Below are 16,227 nucleotides of genomic sequence, written 5' to 3'. Positions count from 1 at the left end.
ATCACCATATCTAAGTTTTATCCATAAGGTGGTGTTAGTGTTCCAAGCTTAACAAGCCTATCGTCCTGTCAACAAACTGCTCATGCCACAGCCCCTCCCAGTAGGCCCTCCTCCACATTCACAGACGCAGTTAAGTCTTAAGAGTTCCACCTGAAACAGATTAGAAGCCCCAGAGTACGCCCCATTCTTAGTTTACTGGATGACAGTTCTTAGGGTATGTAGACTTCTATCGCATTCATCACTATTATGGCCTAATTCATGTTTGCCTCATATCAGGAGTCTTCACATCCTTCCCTGCCAACCAGGGATGCTGCAGTGTACAGAGGTACGCACTCCAGTAACAATTTACCCTACAGAAAAGGAATGGGCCTCCATTTTAAGTTTCCACAGAACCTATTTTCAAAATAAGGGAGCACAAGACTGCCATCTCCTAAAGTATTTATTTAATTCAGGAACTTCCTTATTCTGAGCCAGACAAGAAGGCTGTTTTGTTCAACTCATCCTCAAGGCTTTTTGTATTTATACTTCATGCTTGTCTGAAGATCTCTCTCCTTCATCAATACAGCTAAATTGTGGCTTATTTAATATGGGCTTTATCACTGCCTGTATGGGTTCTTTGTTTCCTTTTGAAACACCCCTTGAGCTATTTATTTTCCAAGAGCGGGAATTCTATGATAATAGCATCTTTAAAGAAACAGAATTACACTTAAGTAATTTCTCCTCCTTAAAAAACATCCCAACATTCTCTTCTCCACCACCTCCCTCTAGAAGGGATGCTGGATTTTCTTCTTTCCTCAAAGGTGAAACGGTTATTGAGACCGCATGTGTGTCAGCGTTATTATGGAGGCGCTAACTGCAACTCCACAGTTAAGGCTGAGTTCCATTTTGCATTTAAAGCAGGGATTCAAACTTCGTTTTTATGAAAAATGCAGCCTATCCTCCCCAAATTTACAGCGCTTACTTTGAGTACAGAATGAATGAATTAAAAACTGATCCTTTAAGAAAGTTAGCACCCATGTCAGACTTTTCCTGGATATTAATGGAATTATGCAGATACTTCAAACTTTCGATGTAGCTACATTAATTGAATTTATCAGGTATTTTGCAACCGTTAGCTTGTATCCTCAGTTCTGATCTACAGGTGCTCCCAGCCATTAAGTTTATGCCACTCATGATCTGCAAACACCCCAACTAAAATCAACAAAGTGTGCGGGGAAGAGGGGTGAAGGGGGAGAAGCAGGAAAGTCCCCCCAGGGGAAGATTCTGTCTAAGAAGATAATCGCTCGCCCGCCCCCCCCCGAATGGATAACACACGGGAGTTGGGTATAAGAAGGGGTTAGATTAAGTCTACTCTGTGCAAGGTAGCACTTGTGCTGCTCTGGTGGCCACCCAAGGTCTGCAGATCTAAAGTTTTGTTTCAGATCAGAGTTATGTTTCTGGCCTTTTCTGTTGTGAAGAACACCTTCAGACTGTAACTGGATGCTTTGCTTCCTTCCAGAGTCTGCCGACAGTTAAGCTCTGATAGAACTGGTAATTTCTTTCATTCATCTCAATGGGCGCATTGACTCAAACCAAATGATGTCACTTAATGGCAACATTGTTAATTATTTCACTGATGCTCATTTTTAATAGAAACGTCCTGATTCACTGGGATTGTGGGCAGAATCCTGTGATGTAGGCCAAACACCATCACCTATCCAGTCAGGCGCCCAAAACAGCACGGCAAGGGCACGTTAATGCCAATTCCCTACTATGGCCCTCATACACTCACCTATCCTGCTCAGGGTCAGGGTTCATGGAGCACACCCAAGCATCCGGGTACTCCTTCTCCACGGAGCTCAGCTGGAATGGGAGGGTCCGCCATTTCAAACACATATCTGTTACACAGAACAGACTACACAGTCAGCACACACAGACTCTGAGCCATACACACACAGCTTGTCTCCTGGGTGCACAGCAAGCCCATTTGGCCCTTGAGGACCTCACAACTTCCCAGGGCATTAGTCTGGTGACAAAAACTCCTTCCAGCTGCCCGAGCACTTGGTATCTGGGGACCACATTCCATCTCCCTCCAAGACATTCCACCGTGTTGCAAAGTTTTGTTTTCTTTTAAAAAGAAACAAACAAAATCATAAAAATAACTGAAATGGTGGTCAGGAAGGCAGAGAACTCTCAGTGCCCATGGTCTCGAGTGGCAAGAAAGGCGATTGTGTGGGATACTCCCATTTGATACTCAGGCTATTCCCACTCAATGTTCCAAAGGAAGGGGAACACTCCCAAAGGTCCTAGAAAATGCAGCAGGGGTGGGAGGGACGACTGCCGCCTGACCCCAAATCTGGTGATCAGTACAACCCAGATAATGTGATCAAGAATCATAGTGGCTGAGGTGCAGTTCTGTTCTAGTGAAGCACTATAAAAACGGCCCTGTACAGCTCTATCAGCCCCTCAGTAGGCTTAGCTTACAGATAAAGATGACTTTTTTCTTTTTTTAAACTGCCAGCCCAAAACCTCTCCCTGGACTCAGTGTCTGGCTTGTGCATAATCACCAGATATTTGGCAATTACAATGTAGATAACATCTTAACAATCTGGTTGATGATGCATGAGCCAGAAAAGAATCCAGCTCCCAGAGCTGCATTGGCTTAGCTGGGTAGCAAAAAAACTAGTAATAAGATACTAAAAACTCTCTCCTGCCCATGAGCTGCTCAGCTCCCTGAACAATAGTTTCTATTCCCGAGCCCAGAGAGCAGAATGGTCTCTTAATCCCAGACAGCCTGCTGGCCTCTGCCTGGTCAGACGCACCGCACTGAATTGTGGTGGGGATCTCCATGGATCGTCGACGTTTGTAGCGCAGTTCACTGGAGGGAGGCTGGTTCCAGTTTGCTGATAAATAGCCAAATTCATCCCAAAACTTGATTATACCCCTCTGAGCTGGAGAAAAAACAAAACAAGAACATTCATCAAGCTGTCACAATCGGCAACATAAATATGCAGTCTTCCTTCTCTGGTAAACTCAGCCCTCTGTCCCACCAGCCACCCAGATCCCCCTCCCCATCCCTGTCAAATCGTGAAGCCTCATTACCAATAGCAACATCCTTCCAGTACTGAGCCAAGTGCTCCCCCATCGCCCTCAGCAAGTGTCGATATTCTTTAGCATCCGCAAAGTCCTGTTTATTGTGGGTGGGCTCCAGAACCAGGTAGGGTATGTCCACCACTCCTACCACTCCACCACATGCCCTGGGGATGAGAAACAACTATGACACACTGTCCACTGCTAATGCCCAATAAGGTGCCGTACCTGTTCAAGGTAGCAGCACTGAACAACCAGTACCAATCACATACTGCAACCAGTTGGCTCACTGAGTACCGGCTGCAGCAGTATGTGTTTCAGACGGTGAAACCATCATGCTGCTTTTTCAATATTAATGTAATATCAGCCCCTTAATACGACAGATTTGGAGCTATGTTCTGAAGAAAGTCTTCTGGTACCAAATGTCTACTCCTCAGGGAATACTGCACCAAAATTCTGCATGTTTTATTTGTCAGAACAACAGAACATAAACAGAAGGAGCCCTGGCCAGCATGGGGCTGATAGCGGGAGCACGGCTGGGTTGCCATTATTATTTTAATGCAGAAATCACAAATTGTGTGAAAAAATAAAATTCTGCGGGGAACTTTAATTATGCGCGAATTCTGCATTGTGCAGTGGCACAGAATTCCAGCAGGAGTCAATGTCTTTGTTTTCCTCGTGCACAAAAGGGATCTTTGCTTTCAAATACCGAATATTCAATCAGTCCCAATAATCCTGTCTTGCTTCAAGGGTTAGTCCTCTTTGTGACACAGGGGTGGTTAGTAAATAGTGAGGGATTGTCAGCTTTCATTTGGCACGCTTCTCTCGGAAGGGCCCAATACCAAATGCTGGCACGGAGCAGAAAAATCTTGTGTCACTGCAGGGCAAACCCCCATCTCTGCATGCATAACTTCATCTTTACTGGGAAATCCGGGGCTTTAAATTTCATAATAAAACAGAGCAGACTATGATTGTGGCTTATACTGAGTGTCCGAAGCCCCGCATTCGTGAGAGAAGAGCGTGTCCTGTATATGGAGGGAACGGTTCATGGTAGCTCCCTAGCTCTGTTGTACAAGCCAATTTCAGTCCTAAGCAAAGGGAACACTGAAGGTTTCTGAAAGGAACTCACATGCCACCCTCCAGCTGTGGGCCCACCTTCTCATACATCTTAATCAGCCGACTGCAGTTATAGACAAACATGCCATCCAAATCCCGCTGTTCGATATTCACCCCGAAGATAAAGTTCAACTCTTTAGGCTCCTTCAGTGCCCTGGGACAGAAGGAGGCAGCAAGAATTAGAAACTTCCATGGTATACAGAGAAGATAAACCAAAAAAGTGACCTAGACCAGCTCTTTGCCACAACCAGAGACACAAAATCCAGCGCCATGAAAACCCCTCTATTTCTGTGCATTCAGGACTTACAGGAGGATTTGCTAAGGATATCACTATTTAAATTTTTTTTTTAAATTATTTACTGAATGCAAATTACAGGTTAAATTTTGCAACACTGTTATGTAAGGCTGTTGAGCTAACTACAGATCGGCCTCACCCTTATTTTTGACTTTTTATGAAAGATTCATGGTTCATGCTTCTGGTCCAAGTATTTTTCTTTCAAGTTCTCAAGGAAAAGGAATTAGATTTGATCAAAGTCTGTAACTTGGCTATTCGTTTTGTAGCACATCGCACCCTTTAATGGCAACACATTCATTATTTCATGGTTTGTGGCCTCCAGAACATGCTAACTGTGCTTTGCAGGCAAAACTGGATTCAAAGGTTTCAATATATAACTAGCATTATGCCTGACAATTTCAGTGCACAGACCTTGGGTTTCATAGAGATGAGGGCTTACATTATTGTGCTATTCATTTTGCAATGCCCTTCTAGCAGATTTCAAGCTGCAGATATACCCACATAGCACAGAGCAAAGCTATGGGCCAGATTTTCAGGAGATTTCCATTTCCACGTAGGTGCCTAAATAAATAAAGTGCTTGGATTTTCACGCAGCAACTTCAGTGAAAATCTGTCTCCAGTTGTAACTGCTGAGCACTTTTGAAAACGACCCCACATTTTTGACTACTAGGAATTATACCTGTTGGAATGTAGAAATCATGGTTGCACTGATGTACATTTGGTGCAAAATATTTAAAAGTACTTGTCTACGTTTTACATGAACTATGATCCTCTAATTTAGATTGTGAATTACTTAGGGCCCAGTGATGCAGGTTGAAGAGCAGCCTGTGCAATCCATGTTTAGCACCCTGTAGATTTTAAACTGGTCAATCCAGGATCAGGAAGAGACGGAGTGTTCTTTTGTACAGCACTGATCACTACCTCAGCTCTTGCATCAGTAACAGTTACAGAGAATCATCTACCCAATTTCTGTTTCCAGGTTATCATCAAGATTTGCAGCCATCACGTGCTTCACCCAGATTAATCATTTCATGCCCCATCTGGTGAACATTTGGAAGCCTTTTTTAGAGCTATTCAAATATTTGTTCATAATCTTAATTCAGGTTTTCTTGTTTTTGCTATATTGTGAGTATGGAATGTGTCATGTATGTGTCAGTTCTGATAATTTGCAGTTAGATGGAAGGTTATCCTACGCTGCTCAAACATTTTAGATAAATGCCTGACAAATTGATTTACTCAATGTCCATTCTCTGATTATTATTAGCATTAATATAATTTTATACTCCTTGGTACAGGGTAGGAGATGACGAGATATTTTTAACTGCAGGGCCTGATAGGAAATATTTTGTATGTCTTCAATGCTAACAAAACTGATCCATTAAGTACTTTTTAAGTTCACTTTCTGGAGGTTTTGGGCTGTCGGAGAACCAAGGACAAGATATCACAGTTGGGAGGCTAAGGGCACATCTATACAACAATAACAAAACCTGCAGCAGTGAGTCTCAGAATCTGGATCTACAGACCCTCCCTGGGCTTCAGAACCCAAGCTCCAGCCTAAGCCACAACACCTACACATCTATTTTTAGCACTGCAGAACAAGGCTTATGAAGCCGAATCCGAAGACCTGGACTCTGAGACTTGCTGCTGTGGGGTTTTGGGGTTGTTGGGTTTTTTTTTTGTGCTGTGTAGACGTACCCTAAGTAATGAAGACAATAGCTAAGCACAGCAATCTCTTCCCTCCTTCAGCTGCTGGGTTAATGTACTGTAGTCATCTCTTGAGACTCCACAGGCCCAGAGGAAGGCTGATATGGCAGACTGTAGCCTTTTAAAAGGAATTCTTTGTTAATGAGACAGCAACGTTTTCAAGGAGATGAGTGCACTTTACTGGGATGAACATTTTATTAACGTTAACTTTGGAGATAAGGGATATCAGAAAGCATGCCCGCTTGGTTAGCACTTGACAGACTATCTAGTGTTGGGTGATCATTTATTTTGTAAATTAAAGCTATTTCATTTTCACATTCATGCTCAGATATTTAAGAGACTGGACATTCTTTGGTGGGATAGGTTTTGATTGAACCAACTGTTGGGAGGCTATCTGGAACATTTCTGTCCCAACTAATTTTTAATCCTTAGCATTTACTGAAGGTAGCCAATGCTTTGAATAATGCAGGCAGAGAAGCCAGGGTTAGGACAATACAGAAATAGGCAATTCACACCAAGACTGTTTTGATATTAAACTCTGCCAGTCAGACTCCTGTGACTTGAGAATTTATGTAGATGAGAGTTTCTGTGACAAAAGGAAGAGGGACAGTGCACCTCTGCAGCCTGGTGCCTCTCTGGAGTTCAGAGGCAGGAGTTATTTCCAATATCTAAAAGGCTTCTGGACAGGGTATATGGTAGTTGTCTCACTGTACAAATTTGGGCCAAAAATTTTAATTTTTTCCTAGGGCAATAAGCTGGTCAATGAAAGCCTCTTTCAATATGAGCTCACAATAGGCCTCCTCCATCTTACCGGTTAGAAGGGGCCAGAGTAGGTTGATTTATCTTGGCAGACAATGAAAGTGAATCTTCATAATACAAAGTCTGTTATTAATTATTGTTGGTAATATCAATTCTGTCCCACTCGCTACATTTTTTGTTGACATTTCATAAGCTATCGGGGCTGTTGGGACTCATGTTAGAGGTGGTGTATTGGGTTAAGCATATTAATTAAACCAGAACCAATCTAAGTTAACATAGTAGGAAGATAATTTATCAGGGGTTGCAGAAGTCACCTATAATTCTTTTTTTTTTTTTAGGTGAAGGGTTTATTGGGAGTCTGGGGAACATGTTGTTTTGTACAACAGACTCTTGTTACCTCCTGAGACCTCGTTCAGCATCTTGCTTTCTAGACTTATATAGTTCTTCAGCAAGGGAGAGTTCTGCTCTGTCTAAAATGTCTTTGCTTACATCAGAAATAAATTTGGCCAAATCTTTGTGTCTCATTAAAGACTGGGAGTTTTCAGTTTGTGTCACACACATTCACTGCCCCACCCTGTGAAACCTTTTTGGAAATATTTAACCAGTGTTAGGCTATCTACTGGAGCTAAATTTGGTTTGCAATTGAGAGCTTAAATGTCTGCTTATGTTTCACAGCCTAAGCATACATTTTTTATTTCTGCGGTTGACGTCAACATTTATTTCTTTAAATTTTTTTTATGTAGGGAAGTATGACCACGTATGTTAGCTTTAAAGGTTTCCTATCTACACCGTGGGCTAAGTGCAGTGGTGCTATTCCTAAAGCTTTCTTGAATTTTATTTCTTATAGTTTCAGATTTACAGTTTAATAGTGGGATGATGCATTTCCAAGAGGAGTTGTTTGCTTGGAGGCACTTGGTGTTTTATGTCTATTAATGAGGGAGGGAAGAACAACATCCCCTGGGGCTCCAATTCACAGGATTCTATTTTATGCAATACTTCCATTAGAACCAAGAAATAATTAATAAGGGAAAAGAAGTTATGTACATGGGAATAGGAGGAAAAAGGAGTCTCAGCTTTTGAACTCATGTGAATTTGCATTGGGGAAAAGATCAACAAAGCTCCCACCGCCATACTGCTGTTTTTGTCTATGGGCCCATCTACAGTAGCAAAACTTCCAAGACAGATCATGTGATAAGACAACAGCCACCCAATATTGCTGTGACATGGTTTAGGCCTACCTGTGTAGACAGGGCCAAACCATGTTACTGAAGCCAGGTATACACACCTGCAAATTAGATGGTCATGGGTGGTTACATTGCTCATGCCTGTGAAAAATTTCATGTCTTGTGTGTCGTAGTTAGGTCAACTTAACCCTCACTGTAGATTCAGTTAGGTCAATGAAAGAATTCTTCAGTCAACCTAGCTACCGGCGCCCACAGAAGTGGGTTAACTACAGTGAGCAGGAAGCTTCTACACAATAGCTCTGCAATGACACAGCTGCAGCACCGTAGCTGTGCCACTGTAGCATGGAAATGGCCTAAGTCCTATTACAGACCTAGTGCCACCACTGGGTAGTGTGGTTATAATATGATTTTGTCCCATCCACTCAGGCAAAGTCAATTCACCCTGGAGTGACTATTGCATTAGATTGCAGCCCCCTGATCATGCTAGTGCAACCCTATCATCATCTTTTGGTAGCGAAGGAAGACTTACTGCTTCTATTATGTCATGATCTTTTTTGTGACACACAATAGCACCAAGAGTAGGAAACCCCCCCCAGTCACTTCAATTGGAGAAAACTTTTATGAACACTTAGGTTGACCACTGCATCATATTGATATTGTCCAGCTAATGTGCTTATCCATTGGTTGGGGGGAACCAAAGGGGCAAAGCTCTGAATACCCTCAGCTACACGGGCTTCAGAGTAGCACTGGACATGTTCCTCCAATGAGCTGGTCCTCCTGGGGTAAGGCAAGATAACAGAGGGACAACTGCATCCTGAGAGGGCGACAGAGTAACAGCATAGCACAACTGAATCCCCAAGTGACCTTGTACTCACCGCTGCTTTGCCTCCTTGATCCGCCGCTTGACATCAGCCTCTCTGCGCATGGTTATGGCTGTGTTCTGGACCTGCCGTAGTGTCACCTGCAGACGTGAAGCATGTCAGAGAAAGACCAAAATTAACACACATTTTTCTATAGCACTTCTCCTTCCAAAGGACCCCATAGCACTTTACAGACTTAGGGCTGGTTCACACTGACCGCGCGATTCGGTGGCAGTGGACGGGAGTTATGCAAACTACACAGAGTAGTTTGCGTAACTGACGTCGACTGCTCTGCTTCCCTTCTGCGCGCTGTTCTCACTGCGCTGAGCCGATGGGAACAGCATTCCCGTCAGCTCAGAGCTACGCTACTTGAGGGGGTGGACTTACTCAGTCGACTTCCTGAGCGATCGAGCAGGTCTCACTGACCGCTCAATCGATCCAGAAAGATCGATCTGGCGGCGGCGATTTTGCTGCCGTCAGTCTGAACATAGCCTTAGACACAGAAATCATCTAACTAGCCACGGTAAAGAGTGAAAACAGCTATCTTTGGGGTGCAGCAAAACACTTGTTTAACCATGCACAGAAACACTACACAACAGATTAGAAGAGGAAACAAAGAAGCCCGTATCCAACTGAAACTGTAGTGGGAATTTAGGAAGGCAAAATGGAATTTGGTGAGGACACTGGGACTAACATGCCAAGTCATACAAGTCGCATTGAGGGTTAAGGAACGTGGCTTTGTAGTACTTCTCACCAAAAAAAAAAAAAAAAAATCAAAGCAACTTTTAGCACTAGGTTGATGCATTCTTAGTACGGAGTACCACCTTACTGATCACCTGGGATTTCCTTGAAGGTCTCCCACCCAAGTACTGGCTGGCCTGGCCATTGCTTAGCTTTCAGAGCTGGCCTGAGTGTTGCACAAGGTGCGGCTTCAGCAGAAACCACTTGCGAGGAAAGAAAAAAAATTCTAGCTACAAAGGGGAAATTTAGGACCAAACTGCAAGCCGCACAGGAGAGCAGCAGCCACAGAAACATCCGGAATTGACTGGCACCCTACACTGACACTCTGGCAGAGTCTCACCTGCCCACTGCATATACATCCTGGGGTACTTCACCCCATGCAGAAGCAATGCGCACATGGCTCCCGCAACTGAGTAGAAACAAACCATTGTCAGACCCTGAAAAATGTTAAGCACATTCCTTGAGGATAACAGACATTAAGGCTGCCAGGGAAGACTGAGCACAGAGTCAGCACAACAGCATCTCCAGTAGGAATGGCCACCTTTCCACACTGGAAACAGAGTAACAAACTCCACTTAGCTCAGGGAAGGGTGGCTCTGAACAGAACCCCCCATACAGACAGCCTCAGCAAACAGGCAGAGAAATGCAGAAGTCTCACCCTGGAGTCTCGTGTGAGATCCCCACCCAAGCGCAGTTCTAGTGCACGGGCTTTACTCTCTGCCTCTCGAGCCTTCTCCTCCGCTGGAAGACATACAAAGAAGTGGTATTAATATTTAATGCTGAGAGTGCACCACAAGCATGGCTGGCAAGTCCCAGAAATACAGATCCCAGGGAGCTTACAGTCCACAGTTGACTCACACAGGCAACGGAGAGATGACAAGGGAACATAAAAAGGTACAAAATAAAATCTTGTGCATGGGAGGTCAGACTGTAAAATGTGCACCTAGGCTATGGACACACCATGGCTTAAGTCAGTATAAGTTACGTTGCTCAGAGGTGTGAATAAGCCACACAAGTGACATAAATTACACTGACGAAAGCGCTGGTGTGAACAGAGCTATGTCAGCGGGAGAGCTTCTCTCACCAACACAGCTACCGCAACTCGCAGGGGCTGGAATAATTAAGATGACGGCTTGGAGCATCTGTAGTAGCGATGCTACAGCGCCACTGCAGTAAGCTCTGGGTAAGACTGAGCAAAAGAGAAGCAGCTAGTGCTAGGATTGAGGGGAGTGGAGGAAATCCAGTTAGGAGTGAGTTGAAAGGAGGGATCTGTAAGCAGAGACAAGGGTGTTGGGGAGTGAGGGCAGGAAGTAGAAAGAATAAAGGCACAACAGCACAAGGAGGAGGCAAAGGGAGTGTCGAGGTGTGAACTGGGACAGAGTGCAGGTAGAGAGAAGGGCTGAGAGGCAGAACTGTGGAAATGCTGTGAAAGCTGAGAGAATTTAAACTTGATGTGGAAAGAGGCAAGTTAGTGTAGGGGCCTGCGTTGTGTGTGTGTGTGATGGGGGGCACATGGCGTGGTGGGAAAAGATTACCGTAACAGTAATTTCCTAGAAAGATTGAGGAGGGGAGAATCTTTAAGGAATTAAGTTAATTTTGCCTGGAAAGGCTCACATTTGTGTTATGTACAAAGCACAAAGAACTCCATAGCATGAAGATTAATCTAAAACAGCAATCCGAGCATTTCCCTCCCTAACTGCCAGCTTCTTCACTTCCATCTGCATAAAAGCCATTTGGTAGCCTTTGAGACTGAACTGCGAGAAGAGCAAAAGAGGCAGGATGGTTCCCAACTCTAGCTGGTGGCATGAAAATTCAGACCACCTATTGGTCTAACTGCTTGGCATTCCAGCCAAAACCCCAGCTGTTCCTATGCATATCCCAGGTAGAAAAATGAGAAGTTACCGATCTTGCACAAGAAGAGAAATTCTTTAAGACATGCTGTCCATATGCACATTCCACTAATGGGGCACATGTGCCTCATGTGTTGCAGTTTGTAGTCGTTTGGCCAGCAGTGTCTGTATTGTGCCAATGTGCCAGGAGTCCTCATGCTCCATGTCGAAGGCCTACAAGGGCAGAGCATGCCCACTGCCACTCAATTTCCTCTCAGCTGCAGAATCCAAGGTGTGAGGACTCTGAGGCAGTGGAACATGCATGCGGACAAAACACCTCGAAGAACTGAGATTACTACAAGGTCAGTAACTTTTCGTGCTCAAGTGCTCGTCCATATACACATGCCATTAACGGGGGCTCCCAAGTGATCCTGGGCAATGAAGCTCGGAGTCTTCTGTAAAACAAAGACCGTTACCATGTTACCAAAAGCAGCATCGGACCTGGAGGGCTTCAGCCCATGCATAACGTTCTGTGAACGTGTGAGCCAACACACCAGAGATAAGTGCATTTCTTGGTGATGCTGCTTGAGCCCTTGGTGAATGAGCCTTAAGTGCAGTAAGTAGGTTACTTTGACCCTCTGTAGCAGGCTTTGGTGCAGAGATCCAGTCTGACAATCTTTGCATTGAGATAACTGAGCCCTTCATTCTCTCTGCAATGCTGAATGCAGTCTGGGTGAGGATCTGAATGACTTTGTCCTCCGGAAGTACAAGGCCGGGGTCTTTCTGACTTCCAAGGGTTCAAGTGTCACCTTGGTGCATGAGGTTCAGGAAAGAACACCAGTAGGTGGTTTTGCTGCTTTAAGGGGAATTCCATGACCACCTTCAGTAGACATTTGGATGTGTTCTCAGAGATATCTTATTCAGATAAAGGAGAGGGAGGGTAAGCGTGAGCCATCAGTGTCTGGATTTCACACCTACACCCTTCTGAAAAATCATGGCTAGACAGAAACGTCTTCTTCGTAGACAACTGCAATAGGAAGCAAATTGCCACTGGTTTTGAAGGATGTGCCCATGACAGCTGAAAGTTCTAGATTAAGATCTCATGGGAAACAGCTTCCCTAACAGGTAGAAATACCTTAATCAGGCCTTTAAAAAGCTTTAGTCAGACAGGAAAAGGCTATGTTTTTCTGTTGGAGAGTAATTGGTTGAAACCACTATGAAATGTACCTTGACTGAGTTCAAGAACTGGCTGTTCAGTTTCAGGTCCAGTAGATAATCTAGGAGCTGAGTGTGACAAGACAGAACCTCCTAGGGCTCGCACCAGCAGCAGGCTGTGGCAGAACAGACATGCCTGCCTCACTTTCCCTCCTTCAGAGTCCCCAGTGACTCCACTCAGGCTTTCTTGACTCAGTAATACTCTCCTTAGGGGCAGTTTATTACCAAGACATAGTTCAAATAAGCCACAACGAAAGTCCTAACCAGTCAGTTTCTCTCACACAGAGCATACAGGCCTTAAAACCCGCACTCTTCCCAGCAGAGGCTCCCCCTAGCCTTTCTACTAGGAGTGCATCCTCCTCATACTCCAGCATCTTCCACTATACATCAGCTCTTTTATTGCTCTTCTTCTGTCCTTTATCAGGACAGCCACCGCAGCCCTTCCAGCTGGAATGTCACCCCACTCTTCCCAGCAGAAACCACCACCTCACCTCTCCCACCGTCTCGGCCAGTGAGGACTGAAGGACTAGCACTCAGCTCTGGCTCTCTGGCTTAAAAGCCAGCAGGCAACTCCCTCTGCTGCTCTCTGGCCTTCAGCGCTGGCTCTCTGGCTTAGGGAAATCAATAGGCAAACCCTCTTTTCTACTCTCCTGCTTTCAGACACCCTCTGCTTCTTTCAGGGACCTTCTGCAATCACCTGCCAAAACTCTCCCTCTCATACAGCTCTCACCTGGGCTTTTCCTGACTGACTCCCCTGATGCTCTAAGGTAGCTCTGCTTCACCAGGTCTCTGTGTCCAGGGCCCAGTTATGCTCTTTTACAGCCCAATTGGAGTGAGAAGATGAATCAGAGGTGCACTAGACCTGCTCCCTTTTAAAAGAGCAGTGCCACCTTGTAATACTGGGATACAGAAGAGTGATGAGAAAAGGTTAGATTTTCACTGGCATCAGTGAGAAAACATCTATTTTGCCAGGTAAGTTCATCTTGTCGAGTCTTTTCTGCTATTCATGAGAACATTTCTGACTGGAGAAGAGCAGGCGTACTCTATTGCCAACATCTGAGGTACCACAGCATGAGATGGAAGGATCTCAGTTCTAGATGCAGGATCCCTCCTATGTTTTGCAACACCAGAAGCAGAGGTCAAGTCTTGGGCTGAACAGCTGATAGGCTCAGGAGGCCCAGGAACCAGAATCATCTCTGCCATGTTACGGCTATCAAGTGCAACCTGCTTGAGTCCTGCCTGACCTTGTGGTGCACCCTGGGAATCGGCACACATCGAGGTTCCCAACCATGGGATTAGGAATGCATCTGCTAGGGAACTTGGGCTCATTTCTCCCCTGCAGCAAAACATCCAACTCATTTTGTCATCTTGTGTCATGAACAGGTTTACCAGGAGGTGATCCCAGAAGATGTGCTAAAAAGGAACAGAGAGGCTGGTTTGGCTGTAGATGTTGTTTGGAAATGGACAGAATATCCTGATGTCACTGTATTCAAAGCCCACTGGCCTGTGGTGATCAACCACCAGGAATAGGGATAAACGATTTCCAAAGAGTGGGGACTGAGTCACAGATCTTGTAATAGTGTCTGCTGCATCGAGAGCTGCCTGAAGACTGGTTCTCACCACCATTTGGCCCTCTGACATTAGAGACACAAACTCCTCTTTCATCTATGGCAGGAGCTTGTCTGCAAAGGACACAGTTTCTCAGTGATCCTGAAGTCATATCTGGCCAGAAGTTCCTGGTAGTATGATACCCTAAATTGCAATCTCACCAAGGAATATGCTTTTCTCCCAAGTAAATCTAATTTCTTTGTGTCACAGTCTTTGGTGTCACTCTAATTTGGCAAGGTTTCTCATTGGCCATACTCACCAGCAGATATATGATATAAAAGAATTTGACCACTTTAGAGATAGTGTCACGTGACACTATCTACCTTTCACAAGGGGGGAGCCACAAATGCTGCTGCTTACCACACCAGTTTTGCAGGCACCTATAGTGAAATGTGCACATGGACAAGCATTCAAAAGAGAACGGTTAATTACCCTACAGTATCTTTGGTAACTAATGTAGATCCCACGTAGATGTGTATGTGCCTCATGAATGTGAGATTGCAGGTTTTTTTGAACAGCAGCGTCTGCAGGGGCTGCACATAGGCATGAAGGACAGGGTGGCCACGACCTGCCCTCAGTTCCTTTGCTATTCAAAACCCATGTTCCTGAGGACTCCAAAAAGCGCAGATGGAGACCATAGAATCCACACTGACAACATCATCTCAAAGAGCCACAGTTACCGTAGGGTAAGTAACTTTCTGTCTTCAAGTGTATGTCAGTCTGGATCCCACTGCAGGCGACTGGTAAGGAGTATCCTCCCTGTATGGTGGGAGTGAGGAGTTTAAGCTCTAATGGTCAAACAGTTATTGCGGTATTGCTTTCCCAAACTTGGCATCTGATCTGGTTGCTATGTCAAAAGGAAAAAACAACAGAAGTCAGTGAATTGCTTCATGTTGCAGCATTGCAGCTCTCAGAGACTGGCAAGTTCCCAAAGTAGGCGAAAGACACTGCCAATGCCCAGCTATCAGAACACCTAGGAATGTGGAAATGCACTGTGTGCTCCATTTAGAAATTCTCTGTGATAAGATGGGCTGTCCTTTAGATAGGCTAGATATGGCCATGAAGAGGCAGTAAGACAGCCTGAAAGGTTTGGTCCTGTTAAAGTAAAAGAGCTAATTCTGGTCATACTCTTTCTCCCAGCATTGAGTGTAGTTCCAGGAAGACTTGCAAGGTAATTGGTTCAGGCTGAATTCTGAGACCACCTCAGGGTGGAACTTTGACTGTGATCTTGAAACCACCATGTCCCTATGGAAGGATGTGTAAGATAGTTTGTCCACAAGATCTTGGAGCTCATTGACTTTCCATGCCAACCAGAAAGACTTTATTGACGGTCAGTAGTGATTTGAGCAATCTGACAATGGTGGAGGTTCCTTGAGGTCTCACAGGGGAGTTGGGTCTTCGACTGGAGGGAAGTATGAAGGAGGCCCTTAAGGTATTTTGTTACCGGCGGATATGAAAAAAGTATGACTCCATTGGAGTGTGACATAACAATATTGCTGCAAGGTGAACCATGAGAGAGAGTTAAATGCTAGTCCAGCTTATTACAGGTGTAGCTTGTAGACAAGGATTTTTAGTAGCAGAGCTTCTACTGCAGGGGTGTCAAACTCACTGATGGTGACGGGCCAAATTCTCATAAACTGCACTTCACAGGGGCCATACAATACCCTCCACTGAAAAATTCAGGCCATCAGCCTTTTTCGGCAGCGGGATTTCGCAGGGGACCGTGTTGCTGGACTGAGTGCATTGCCGCTTTAAGGGATTTCTCTGCGTCCGGCATCGACGCTTTAAGACATTTCACGGACTCAAACCGTCAATGCCATAGGCAGAGAAATCTCTAAGTGCCAATG

The 16,227-nt window shown here is 44.9% G+C and overlaps 1 protein-coding gene across 1 annotated transcript in view; it reads right to left on the bottom strand.

The window, feature by feature from the left end:
- MORC2 (MORC family CW-type zinc finger 2) overlaps nucleotides 1–16,227 on the bottom strand; it is a 71,281-nt gene that overhangs the window by 21,554 nt on the left and 33,500 nt on the right. Inside the window, exons 11-16 of the mRNA XM_067550190.1 lie at nucleotides 10,387–10,469; nucleotides 9,003–9,088; nucleotides 4,199–4,339; nucleotides 3,082–3,236; nucleotides 2,802–2,930; nucleotides 1,772–1,877 (exon numbers count right to left, since the gene is read on the bottom strand). Of these exons, the coding sequence (XP_067406291.1) occupies nucleotides 1,772–1,877; nucleotides 2,802–2,930; nucleotides 3,082–3,236; nucleotides 4,199–4,339; nucleotides 9,003–9,088; nucleotides 10,387–10,469 (700 nt within the window). The remainder of the gene's footprint in view (nucleotides 1–1,771; nucleotides 1,878–2,801; nucleotides 2,931–3,081; nucleotides 3,237–4,198; nucleotides 4,340–9,002; nucleotides 9,089–10,386; nucleotides 10,470–16,227) is intronic.

Source organism: Emydura macquarii, unplaced genomic scaffold, assembly GCF_026122565.2.
Source record: "Emydura macquarii macquarii isolate MOO-44397 ecotype Brisbane River unplaced genomic scaffold, CSIRO-AGI_Emac_v2 contig_1254, whole genome shotgun sequence".
In the NCBI taxonomy this organism is placed as follows: Eukaryota; Metazoa; Chordata; order Testudines; family Chelidae; genus Emydura; species Emydura macquarii.
The sequence above is the reverse complement of the archived record's forward strand: the minus strand, read 5'-3'. Positions and strand labels throughout refer to the sequence as shown.